Raw genomic sequence first — 13,053 nt, 5'->3', positions numbered from 1 at the left:
ACCCTAGGGCTTTCTGTGATCTTGATTCACTGTGGGTCAGTTTGGGGGAGGGTGGAGAAAAGAAAGAGAAACTAAACCTCAGCCTACCTCAGATGCACTATGGCCTGAGCCAGCACAGGTCTCATCTTTCCTTCCTCTATCCCAGCCCCAGACCTTTATTAGCCCCAGAGAGTGGGGACTTCAGGGAAGAAATTGAAAAGGCAACAATTATCAGGCCTCCTCCCCGATTCCTTTTTCCTCTCCAATCCAGCATCTCCAACAAGACAGCAATATTGCACATTTAATAAGAGCTTATCATCTGACACAGTTTTTTGTTCATATCGTCAGCAGAACAGAGAAGTCAAGCCACTTGCTCAAGGCCACAGGGCAAGGAGGTTGTTAAGCCGGAATTAGAAGCTGGAGCCTGGTTCAACCAAGACTGCTGATGGCTTTGCTGACTTGACAGAGAGGAGTATTTCTATTAGTAAAGCTACCTAAGGCCCAAAGGGTGTGCATTATATGCAGGCACTGCCCTGAACACCTCCCAAGCAGGGACCCTCAAAGGAAACACTTTGGTTTAGGGAAGGCCGTTATCTTCACTTGAGGCTCAGAGAAGATAAGTGACCTGCACAAAGTCATCCAGCTGGAATTCCAGCTCTTCCAAGCCTAAGCCTGAGATTCTATGCTGCCTCTGCCCAAAGGAGCAAGGGTGGGGGTGCCCTGTATTCCTACCAGCCACGAACCTTGAAAGAATCCCTCTCCTGGGGCCCTGAGATGTTTTCAGACTGTATAGAGAACCCCAAAGCCTGGGCCCAGCGCCCTGGAATCCGAAACTCAAGGTTTGTTTGGCTGAAAAATTCATGAGCCCAAAAGCTTCAGCAAGGTCAGAGAACAGAACAGCTCTGTGTTCTGGCTCTGCCCAGCCTTAGATACAACCACCCCCGTCCCCCAGAGGCTGTATAGCCTTGTCCCAGTTCCTCCCAAATGTGGGCATCCTCCCTCAGGGACCCTGCCTCGGGCCCCATCCTCATTCCCTTCTCCACCCACTGAAGGCATCTCTCTGAAACACAAAGTTGCTAGGGCCCTCACTCACTCCCCCACCCACCATGGCTCCCCATTACCCTGGAGCTGCCCTATCTGGCACAACCACACCCTGCTGACCTCAACCACATGGCACCACTTGAACTCCTTGCCCCAGACACAGTGACTTCCCTAGTTTTAGTTCCTTTCTCTCCCCCTTCTTACGCTCTTTCTTCAGGTCCTGACCCCTGACCCCTGCTTGCAAAACTCCCCCCCTCACCCCGTTTTGCTTTCTTTACCCGCTGTCCCTCCGCACTCAGCTCTCAGAGATTTTTTCTGACTGCCCAGCCCTGTCTGGGGCGGATCCCTGCTCTGTGCTTTCCCAGTGCCTAGTGCTACCCTCACAGCCCTGTTGCACCTTATATTTTGAAGTCAATTTAAAACTTTTTATGGTGGCAAAATATAACAAAAATGTGTCATTCAAGCCATTTTTATTATTTATTTATTTGTTTGTTTTTGGTACCAGGGATTGAACTCAGGAGCACTCAGCCACTAGAGCCACGTCCCCGGGCCCTATTTTGTATTTTATTTAGAGATAGGGTCTCATCAAATTGCTTGGCGCCTCACCATTGCTGAAGCTGGCTTTGAATTCGCAATTCTCCTGTCTCAGACTTCCAAACTACTGGGATGACAGGCATGTGCCACTGCGCCCAGCTCGAACCATTTAAAAAAAAAAAAAAAGTTGTAGATAGACACAATATCTTTATTTTTATTTGTTTATTTTTATGTGGTGCTGGGGATCGAACCCAGGGCCTCAAGCCTTGTAGGCAAGAGCTTTACCACTGAGCCACAGCCCCAGCCCTCAAACCATTTCTTTTTTATATTTGTTTTTTGGTTGTACTTGGACACAATGCCTTTATTTTACTTATTTATTTTGATGTGGTGCTGAGGATCCAACCCAAGGCCTCGCACGTGCTAGGTGAGTGCTCTACCGCTGAGCCCCAGCCTCAGCCCCCCGAACCCTTTTTAAGTGGCATGGAACACACTCCTGATGCAAGCGTCACCACCATCTGTTTCCAGAACTTTCTCATCTCCCCAAATTGAAACTGAACCCAGTAAACACTAACTCTCCATCCTCCCCCTCCAGCCACAGACACCCACCATTGGCCTTCTGTCTCCATGCGTGTGAGGACTCTAGGGACCACCGATGAGTGAAATTCAAGCATTTGTCCCTTTGTGACTGACTTATTTCAAGTTATATTTTGCAATAGTGTTTTTACCTACCCCAGAAACAGATGAATACTTTATCTCAGAGAATGTTATAGAGAAAGCGATCCCCTTTGATTACCACCCCACCATCCTGGTCCCTCTGTTAACTGAGGACTGTCCAGATCTTTCTCTGGCTCCATGTGTGCGTGTGTGCATGTGTGCGTGTGTGCATGTGTGCATGTGTGGTGAGGTTCCTGATTATTGTTCTTCTCTCCCTCTCTTTTCCCCATATCATGTTGGACCAAGTGACTAAGTGTAACTTGCTAGTTTTACTCAACAATACAAGCTAGGAGCCTAGCTAGGCTATGCAAAAGGGGTATGACAGGGAATTCGGGTGGAGCGTGTCTGCGGGTCTTGGAATCCAACTGCGTGGGTTCAGATCCTTATACAATTGCATGTGCACAGTGTGACTGTGAGTCAATTGCTTAACCTCTCTGCGTCACTTTCCCTCACTGGAAAGTGGTCAGGAAGATTTAATGTGAAGTACTTAATACCTTGCCTAATGCTGAGTAAGCTCTATATAAACATTCAGTCCCATTATAACTTGCCAAACCACTTCCTCCCCTCCCCACATGCTAGGGATTGGACCCAGGGCCTCACACATGCTAGGCAAACGCTTTACCACCGAGCGACACCCCAGCCCTCTCACGAACTATTTAAATTTTTCCATTTTAAAAATGAAACATACACTGAGAAAGGGCAGAAGCCAAGTTATCACACACTGAACCCACCTGTGGAAACCGCACTTCTGTTTTCTGTCACCCGGAAGTTCCCCTGCCAGCGGCTACTGCCCCTGAAGGCAAACCATAATCTATGCTCTGCTATCTTTTTCTTTTTTATTTGATCAGTTAAAAGTTTTGCTTAGTGTTATTTTAATATTTAATTGATTTTATTTTTTAAATACATGACAGTGGAATGCATCACAATTCTTATCACATATATAGAGCACAGTTTTTCATATTTCTGTTTGTATATAAAGAATGTTCACACCAATTCCTGTCTTCATACACGTACTTTGGATAATGATGTCCATCACATTCCACCATCATTGCTAACCCCCTGCCCCCTCCCTTCCCCTCCCATCCCTCTGCACCATCTAGAGTTCCTCTATTCCTCCCATGCTCCCCCTCCCTATGCCATTATGGGTTGGTCACCATATATCAGAGAAAACATTCAGCATTTGGTTTTTGGGGATTGGCTCACTTCACTTAGCATTATTTTCTCCAACGCCATCCATTTACCTACAAATGCCATGATTTTATTCTTTTTTATTGCTGAGTAATATTCCGTGTGTGTATATATGCCACATTTTAAAATTTTTACTGAGGGGTCTGCTCTGCTACCTTAAGTTGATTATGTGTTCTAGAATTTTATGGAAACAAGTGTCTGATCTCTTTCACTGGGCATTATTATCCTTATTTTGGTGCTGAAGTTTGAACCCATCGTGCTGTACCACAGAGCTACATACATCTTCAGCCTTTTTTATCTTATCTTGACACAGGGTCTTGCTAATTGCCTAGACAGGCCTTGAACTTGCCATCCTCTTTCCTCAGCCTCCCAAGCTGGAGGGATTTGAGGTGTGCACCATAGAGCCCAGCAAGCTTTTTTTTTTTTGGTGCTGGGGAATTGAACCCAGGGGGGCTTAACCATTGAGCCACCTCCCCAGCCCCTTTTTTTAAAAATAGGGTCTTGCTGAGTTCCTTAGACCTCACTAAGTTGCTGAAGCTGGCTTTGAACTTGTGATCCTCTTGCCTCAGCCTCCCCACTGCTGGGATTGCAGGCGTGTGCCACCATGCCCAGCCCCAGCATGCTTTTGTTTTTAGATCCATCCTAGTTGTATGTATCAGTAGTTCATTCCTTTCATTTCATTTTTTTTTTATTTTTAAAATTGATTCATTTTAGTTGTCCATATGGTAGGAGGTATTTTTACATATTCATACATGCACAGGATATAACAATAGACTGGTCAATATCACTCTCCAGTATTTCCCCTTTCCCAAGTCTCCCTGCCCTTAGTTCATTCCTTTTATTGCTGAGAATTACATGACATGGAAGGAACACAATTTCTTTTCTTTTCTTTTTTTTTTTTTTAGAGTGAGAGAGGAGAGAATTTTTTTAATATTTATTTTTTAGTTTTCGGCAGACACAACATCTTTGTTGGTATGTGGTGCTGAGGATCGAACCCGGGCCGCACGCACACCAGGCGAGCGCGCTACCGCTTGAGCCACATCCCCAGCCCAGGAACACAATTTCTTTAACATTTACTTATTGATGGACATTTTGGTTGCTTCTAGGTTTGGGGCCACTATGTAGAAAGCTGCTAAGAATATTTATATAAAAGTCTTTGGGGGTCTTTCCTTTATTTTTATTTTTAAATCTAATTAATGAATTTGGGGTATAAAGGATTGAACCTAGGGGTGCTCTGTCCCCCCACTTGCCTGTTTGACAGGGCATTGCTAAGTTGCTGAGGCTGGCCTGAAACTTGCTATCCTCCTGTCTCACCCTCATGAGGCACTGTGATTACAGGTGTGTGGCTCAGCGCCTACCTGGGGTGGGGGTGGGGTGTGTGTGTGTGTGTGTATATATATATATATATATATTTTTTTTTTTTTTTAACTTTTCTTGGGTAAATACCTGGAAGTATAATGCCTAAGTCATTGGTAGATGTCCATTTAACTTTACAAGAAACTGCCAGTTCTTTTCCCAAGACACTGTGTCATTTTTCATTCCTATCAGCGCCAGATCCTAGTCACCCCTTGGCACAGTCAGTCTTTTTAGTTTTGGCTCTTCTCAAGGGTGTGTAGTAGTAGCTCACCGAGGTTACTGAAGTTCTAATTTGTGTTCCCCGGATGACTTCATTTTTTTTCTCCACAGTTATTGTATTTCCTCTTGCAAATCATATTGTATAACACAACCCCCCCCCCTTTTCGGCAGTAAGGATCAAGGCTTCTGGGAACACACCCTTTGATACGTACGCCCCATGCACATCCGCCCGTGTTGGCTTCTCTAGGGTCAATGCTAGAGAGAGGAGTCACGCAGCATGAACAAGGTTTAGAATCATTCGGTCAGAGACCATTCTGCCCTGCAGCATTTGCTCACTCCGGTTTGATGTGACCAAACTCAAATTCTTGCCCATCTGATGAATGAAAAATGGCATCTTGGGCTGGAGTTGTGGCTCAGTGGTGGAGCGCTTGCCTCGCACATGTGAGGCTGTGGGTTCGATCCTCAGCACCAAATAAAAATAAATAAACAGAATAAAGATACTGTGTTCATCTATAACTAAACATTTTTATTAATGTCATCTTTTTGTCTGTTCAAAGGCACACGGTCAGCACTCAGTATCTGTTTGACGAATCTATGAATGGATGAAGGGATGAATGAATGACAACCAACCTCTGCAGACCCGTCACACGCAGTAAGAGGGGTCTCCAGAGCGCCCAGATTAGAAACAAAGATTGGAGCCCACCCCCTCCGGGCCCCGGCCCCGCCCCCAGGTCCCGCCCCCTCCCGCGCAGGGCTCCCATTGGAGAGGACGCGCGGGGGCTGGCCAGGCGGGCGGGGCGGGACCTCGACCCGGGGCGGGGCGCTGCAGCCCGCGGAGCCTCGCGCCCGCCGGGGCTGGGGTCTCGCTGGCTGGGACACCCTTCCCCGCCTGCTGCGGCCATGGAGGACGATCGGAAGGACGGAGCCTACGGTAGGGAGCGCCTCTGCGGAGTCGGGGGGCTACTGATCTTGAGGGAGGGGACATCTGAGACCTTAAACAGCCGCGCTGCAGCCTGAGGTCCCTCCGCCTCCAGGCCTCTGCATCCTGCGCTGCGCGCAGCCCACGCTCCCGGGTGACTCTGGTCTCCCCGCGTCCCCTCCCCAGAGCCCCAGCTCCCCCTCTGGCTGATGGGCCGGGGCTCACCGCGCATGCTCTGCCTGTGGAGGTCCCGTTATCTGGGCGGCTCAGATGGCAGGCGGGGGAGGGGAGGAGTGGTGATCGCGGCTGGGAAAAGGAACAGGGCCCCGACCTCTCCAAATCCCCCTCCTCTCCCAGACCCCTTTGTTTACTTCTTCCTGCGACCCACATCCTCCTTCCCCAAGAAGTAACCATCCCGGGCTTTTGGCTAGATGGGGAAACTGAGGCAAGATTGGAGAGACGAATACTGGGATGGGAGCCCACCCAGTCTGGCCAGAAGCCTAGGAAGGGCGGAAACAAGGGCGCCTCCTGTGAGGGGCCAGGAAGGAAGCAGGAAACAATTGAGAAACTTTCCTTGCCCTGTGCAAATAACCCGGGGTGCCCGCCTCCCATTTTAGCAGGTCCGGGAGACAGAGCCCCCCTTGGTGAACCTCAGAGGGAGGCCTTAGCCTTTTTGCACTGGGGATGGGGCCAGGATGTGGGCCCTTCCTCACTCTCGTGCGCCCTAAGGCAAGGCCATCCCCTTGCAGGTGAGGCCATCCCCTGCTTTCCCACGGGCGGGTGTTGCTGTTCTCAGTTTCTCCTGTCTCTTCTCCATTTTGGGTTCCCAGGACCCAATTAGGCACTGCCCTGGGGGAAAGGGACCCTTTCGCTGGAAGATTGTGTGACAGGAACTTCCTGCAAACAGCAGAGAATCAAGGGCCTTGGAAAGGGGGCCGGAAACTGCAAAAATAATCAAGAAAAACAAGTAGGCTAGCATTATGCCTTCCTTTCCCCTAGGGACTGTGGCCTCTGGAGGCTGCAGGGAGAGACAGAGGGATGAGGCTGGGACCCTCCCTGCCCAACCCATCCAAGAGGGAGCTACCATGACCTGGCCATCTCCTAGTCACGTCCCTGGCTGTTTGAAGCTGCCAGCCTAGACCTCCAGAAGGGTCCCCAGGCTCTTGGTTTTGGATCAAGTCCCAGACTTTGCAATTACTCTGTGCTGTGCATCCCTTGGGTATGGCGGGCTGTCTCTGATGTAGGAATCTGAACGCTGGGGTACTGACCAGGTCCTTCCTGCCTGTGGTCAGTACCTGAGGGATCTTTGGTTTCCATGAGGTCTGGCTGGGATGGGGGTTGTGAGGGCAGAGTGGACAATGATGTGATTCACCCAGTTTTGAATCTGGCCAAAGGCTAACACTGAGCCATGGATGGAGCTGAGTAAACCTGCCCAGGTCCAGTCAGACTTGCCCAGAAGTCAAGACAGCACACTTTTTTTTTTTTTTTTTGGTGGTGGTGGTTGTTTTTACCCTGCGGGGCTGGGGATTGAACCCAGAGCCTTGCACATGCTGGGCAAATGCTCTGCCCCTGAGCTACCTCCCAGCCCCAGTCGACAAGTATTTACCAAATGTCTTACCAGCAGAGACCTAGACACTGGGAAGGTAGTCGTGGAGAAGTAGAAAAATCCTAGACCGCAGGGAGTGGACAAGAGAATAAATATGTAATTATAGGTTGTTTGAGGTTGTGAAGCAAAGAACAGGGCTGTGTTCTGTGTGGAAGAATCATCGGGCTCTATTTTAGGCGACTAAGGACTGGATGAGGAGCTGGCCGTGGGAAGATCTCAGGGGAGTGTGTTCTAGGCAGAAGGAACAGCAAATAAACCACATAGTTGCTTAATTAGTTCCCTCTATGAGACTGAGCAGAGCCTGAGATGGAAACGTCTTCTGAGTCCTGCGCTCAGACCCTCATGTCCTTAGAGGGGCTCCCTGACTTGATTGCTTGCTGGGTTCTTGCTTAATTTGTAAATCCTTCCTTTTTATTGGAACCAAAAATCGGAGGCGGCTGGGCTTTCCCAGGAAGTCTGTCAGATAATGGAGAGCTTTTCCTTGGAAATAAGGTACAAGACTAAATGGTTCTTTTACCATTTAGAACCCAGGGCCTTGTGCATGCACTATTTAGCACTCTACCAACTGAGCTACCTCCCCAGCCCTAAGACTGAGTGGTTCTTATACTCTTCCCTACTACCCCCATGGCTTCCCACCGGTTACCTTGAATTTAGGGGTGACATCAGACAGACCCAGACCAAATTGTGGTTCTGACATTTAACAGGCTGTGTGACTCTAGGTGAGTCAATGACCTCTCTGAAGCTCTGCATCCTTGTCTCTATGGCGGCTGGGCCGATCACACTCACTGGTGGGAAACAATTTGCACGGTGGCGAGCTCAGTGTGCTCAGGAGGTCTTTGGGGTTGGTGACACCGAGGACACAGGTTTTGTACAAGCTACTAGAGAAACAGCCCCCTCTGTCAAGACATAGACTCGGGCTGAACTGGGAAGGACCGAAAACTCCTTCCTTCATAGAGGCTCTATCTCTAGAGGAAGGCGGCAGCCTCCAGGGGAAACAGGAAACCGCCTGGGTCCCAGCGGATGTCGTCGATGGGCACTGCCGTTCTTAGCCCACCCATGACATCAGCAGCACAGAGAAGGATTCTAGAGCCCCAAAGAGTAAACTTCGGCCAGGAAGGAGAAAAACGGGGGGGGGGGGGGAGGAAGGAGTGCTGCTTCATTAAAAAGCAGATTCCTTGGTACAGAATAGAGGACACAGTAACCAATCCACAAAACTACAACTATCTTATATTTGATAAAGGGGCTAAAAGCATGCAATGGAGGAAGGATAGCATCTTCAACAAATGGTGCTGGGAAAACTGGAAATCCATTTGCATCAAAATGAATCTGAATCCCTATCTCTCGCCTTGCACAAAAGTTAACTCAAAATGGATCAAGGAGCTTGATATTAAATCAGAGACACGGCATCTGATAGAAGAAAAAGTTGGTTATGATCTACATACTGTGGGAGCAGGCTCCAAATTCCTCAATAGGACACCCATAGCGCAAGAGTTAACAACTAGAATCAACAAATGGGACTTACTCAAACTAAAAAGTTTTTTCTCAGCAAAAGAAACAATAAGAGAGATAAACAGGGAGCCTACATCCTGGGAACAAATCTTTACTCCACACACTTCAGATAGAGCCCTAATAACCAGAATATATAAAGAACTCAAAAAATTAGACAATAAGACAACAAGTAACCCAATCAATAAATGGGCAAAGGACCTGAACAGACACTTCTCAGAAGAGGACATACAATCAATCAATAAGTACATGAAAAAATGCTCACCATCGCTAGCAGTCAGAGAAATGCAAATCAAAACTACCCTAAGATACCATCTCACTCCAGTAAGATTGGCAGCCATTAGGAAGTCAAACAACAATAAGTGCTGGAGAGGATGCGGGGAAAAGGGCACTCTTGTTCATTGCTGGTGGGACTGCAAATTGGTGCAGCCAATTTGGAAAGCAGTATGGAGATTTCTTGGAAAGCTGGGAATGGAACCACCATTTGACCCAGCTATTCCCCTTCTCGGTCTATTCCCTAAAGACCTAATAAGAGCATGCTACAGGGACACTGCTACATCGATGTTCATAGCAGCACATTCACGATAGCAAGATTGTGGAATCAGCCTAGATGCCCTTCAATAGATGAATGGATTAAAAAAATGTGGCATTTATACACAATGGAGTATTACTCTGCATTTAAAAATGACAAAATCATAGAATTTGGAGGGAAATGGATGGCATTAGAGCAGATTATGCTAAGTGAAGCTAGTCAATCTTTAAAAAACAAATACCAAATGACTCCTCTGATATAAGGGGAGGAAACAAGGACAGGGTAGGGACGAAGAGCTTGAGACGAAGATTTTCATTAACAGGGTTGAGAGGTGGGAGGGAAAGGAAACAAGAAGGGGAATCGCATGGAAATGGAAGGCGATCCTCAGGGTTATACAAAATGACATATAAGAGGAAAGGAGGGGTAAGACAAGATAATTCAAATGGAAGAAGTGATTTACAGTAGAAGGGGTAGAGAGAGAAAAGGGGAGGGGAGGGGAGGGGAGGGGAGGGGGGATAGTAGAGAATAGGACAGACAGCAGAATACATCAGACACTAGAAAGGCAATATGTCAATCAATGGAAGGGTAACTGATGTGATACAGCAATCTGTATACGGGGTAAAATTGGGAGTTCATAACTCATTTGAATCAAACTGTGAAATATGATGTATGAGGAACTATGTAATGTTTTGAACGACCAACAATAAAAAAAAATCGCAAAAAAAAAAAAAAAAAAAAAAAAGCAGATTCCTGGGCCAGGGTGTAGCTCAGTGGTAGGGTGACTGTCTAGCATGCCCCAGGTCTGAAAAAGGAAAAGGTGTGTGTAGGAGAGGTATTGACTTGTTAATGGCAACTTTGGGGGAACATGATAATACACTTACCTGCTTCAAAGTACAAAACAAACGCCAGGTGCAATGGTGCACGTTTGCAATCCCAGCTACCCAGGAGGCTGAGGCAGGAGGATCGCAAGTTCAAGGTCAGCCTAGGCAACACAGTGAGATGCTGTGTCAAAATTTAAAAATAAATAAAAAGGACTGGGAACTGGACACAGTGGTGCACGCCTGTAATCCTAGCAGCTTGGGAGGTTGAGGTTGGAGGATCGAAAGTTCAAAGTCAGCTTCAGCAACTCAGTGAGGCCCTAAGCAACTCAGCAAGACCCTATCTCTAAGTCAAATATATAAAAAAGGGCTAGGGTTGTGGCTCAGTGGTTAAGCACCCCTGGGTTCAATTCCTGGTACAAAAACAAACAAAAAAAAACAAACAACAACAACAACAACAAAAACCTGTCTCAAAAAATAAGGGTTGGGGATATAGCTCAGTTTGTTGAGTGCTTGCCTCTCCTGCACAAGGCCCTGGGTTCAATCCCCAGCATGGGGACAAGTGGATGGAGTACTGCATACAAGGGCATCTGAGTGGCAAACCACTCCCCCAGCTGCTAACTGCTTACCCCATAGGCACAGCCCTGGGTGTGAGGCCCCGTGTTGCAGCTGTTGCAGTCCCTGGGCTTGCTCCACAGCCCGGTCCGCTCCTCGATTGGTCGCTGCAAGGACAGTTGGCCAGAAATTGCATTGGTGGCTGCCTGTAATCTGCTTGGCTACTGCCTGAGGATATATACCTGGTAACTGCGCAATAAAATCAGACCTGCTTCCTGCTTGGTCTCCGGAGGTCTGGAATAGCGACTCTGCAGCCACACTCTCCTCTACCCTGTTCCGTGGACCTCCTCGCTGGAGGAGAGAGAGCCCACGCCACCCCAGCACCCTAAATAAATAAATAAATAAATAGGTCTGGGGATGTGGCTCGGTGGTTAAGCACCCTGGTTCAATCCCCAGTACTAAAAAAAGAAAAAGAAAAGAAAAAAGAAAAAAAAAAAAACAAGAACTGAGAATTGAACTTGGTGGTGGAGCACCCCTGAGCTCAGTTCCCAATACTGAAAACAGTTACTCTTTTTTAAAAAAATATTTATTAGTTGTTGATGAACTTTATTTTATTTATATATATGTGGTGCTGAGAATTGAACCCAGTGCCTCACACGTGCTAGGCCAGCGCTCTGCCACAGAACTACGACTCCAGCCCCGATTTTAAACTCTTGTACAACAAAATTAGTATCGTCTCTCTTTTGGAACAGGGAGACTAAAAACTAAAAATAAATAAACCCTGCAACACATGGAAGATTTCTAGCTTTCCATGTGAAAGAACCTTCTACAAGCCCCTGGCCATCTGTCCTCACCCCAGACATAATGTCTTCTTCTAGAGCTTAGTCTATTTGTTTTAGCGCTTGCATGTGACATCTGTATCTTTTTACAGCTCCTTGGGCTGGTTTAATGGAAAAAATGGTAGGGTTCCATAGTGGAATACTATGTAGTCTTTTAAAAAGATGAAACAGTTCCAGCTCTTGATAGTGGGAAACACTATCCAATTATGTTGTTCTGTGAAATAGTCCAATTATGTTTTTCTGTGAAATAGCAAAGAGGGGAACAGTGCCTGACAAGATTAGGTTAGGGCTTGGGGTGTGGTTCCTTGGCTCAGCACCAGCGGAGCATGTGCAAGGCCCTGGGTTCCATCCTCAGCGAGAGAGATGAAGTTAGTTACAAATCCGCTTGTGTCTACGCCCTCTAGGCAGTGCCTGGGAAAAGAGAAAAAGGAATTGATGAGAGGAACTTGCCCCAGGGAGAACAAGTGAGGGTTCTCAGAATAAAGGTGAAAGGCATAGTGATTTTTTTTTTTTTTAAGTCTAAACTGAATTTTTTTCTTTTTTTGGTACTGAGGGTTGAACCCAGGGGCACTTTGCCAATGAGTCACAGCCCCAACCCTTTAAATCTTTTATTTTGACACAGGGTCTCACTAAATGGCTTAGGGCCTCCCTAAGTTGCTGAGACTGACCTTGAATTTACAGTCCTCCTGCCTCAGCCTCCTGAGTCACTGGGTTTATAGACTCATACCACTGCACCCAATTCTGAACTGAGATTTTGGTTTTGATTTTTGTTGTTGTTGTTGTTGTTACTGGGGATTGAACCGAGGGGCAATTAACCACTGAGCCACATTACCAGTCCTGAAATTTTGATCTCGATAAGTGTACAGATTGCTTAATGTAAATAAATTCACCTATAGCTTCCTTCTATGAACATTCATTGGACCAGTGCCGTGTACCAAATTCTGTCCTAGACCCTGAAGACACAGCAGTGGACAGAACAAAAATGCTGCCCTTGTGGAACATTCTAGAAAGGGAGACAGATGAGAACTAAGATGAATGATTGGGAAATACTTAGTATATCCAATAAGGGTTCTGGAGAAAAATTAATTGTGGAAGAGGGGTGGGAGTGATTGTTAGGGTCTGGAGGTGGGTTTGAGATTTAAAAGTGTGGGGATCGGGCTGGGGATGTGGCTCAAGCGGTAGCACGCTCGCCTGGCATGCGTGCGGCCCAGTTGGATCCTCAGCACCACATACAAACAAAGATGTTG

General features: G+C 47.2%; 1 protein-coding gene across 1 annotated transcript in view; it reads left to right on the top strand.

Moving 5' to 3' along the window:
• The first annotated feature begins 5,836 nt into the window (after positions 1–5,836).
• The window catches only part of Slc44a2 (solute carrier family 44 member 2 (CTL2 blood group)), a 33,215-nt gene continuing 25,998 nt past the window's right edge, over positions 5,837–13,053 (top strand). Inside the window, exon 1 of the mRNA XM_026399623.2 lies at positions 5,837–5,962. Coding sequence (XP_026255408.1) covers positions 5,932–5,962 — 31 coding nt within the window. The 5' untranslated portion in view covers positions 5,837–5,931. The remainder of the gene's footprint in view (positions 5,963–13,053) is intronic.

The sequence above is a fragment of the Urocitellus parryii genome, chromosome 3 (assembly GCF_045843805.1).
Source record: "Urocitellus parryii isolate mUroPar1 chromosome 3, mUroPar1.hap1, whole genome shotgun sequence".
Classification (NCBI taxonomy): Eukaryota; Metazoa; Chordata; class Mammalia; order Rodentia; family Sciuridae; genus Urocitellus; species Urocitellus parryii.
Note: the sequence above shows the minus strand (reverse complement) of the source record. Positions and strands in the feature narration are given on the sequence as shown.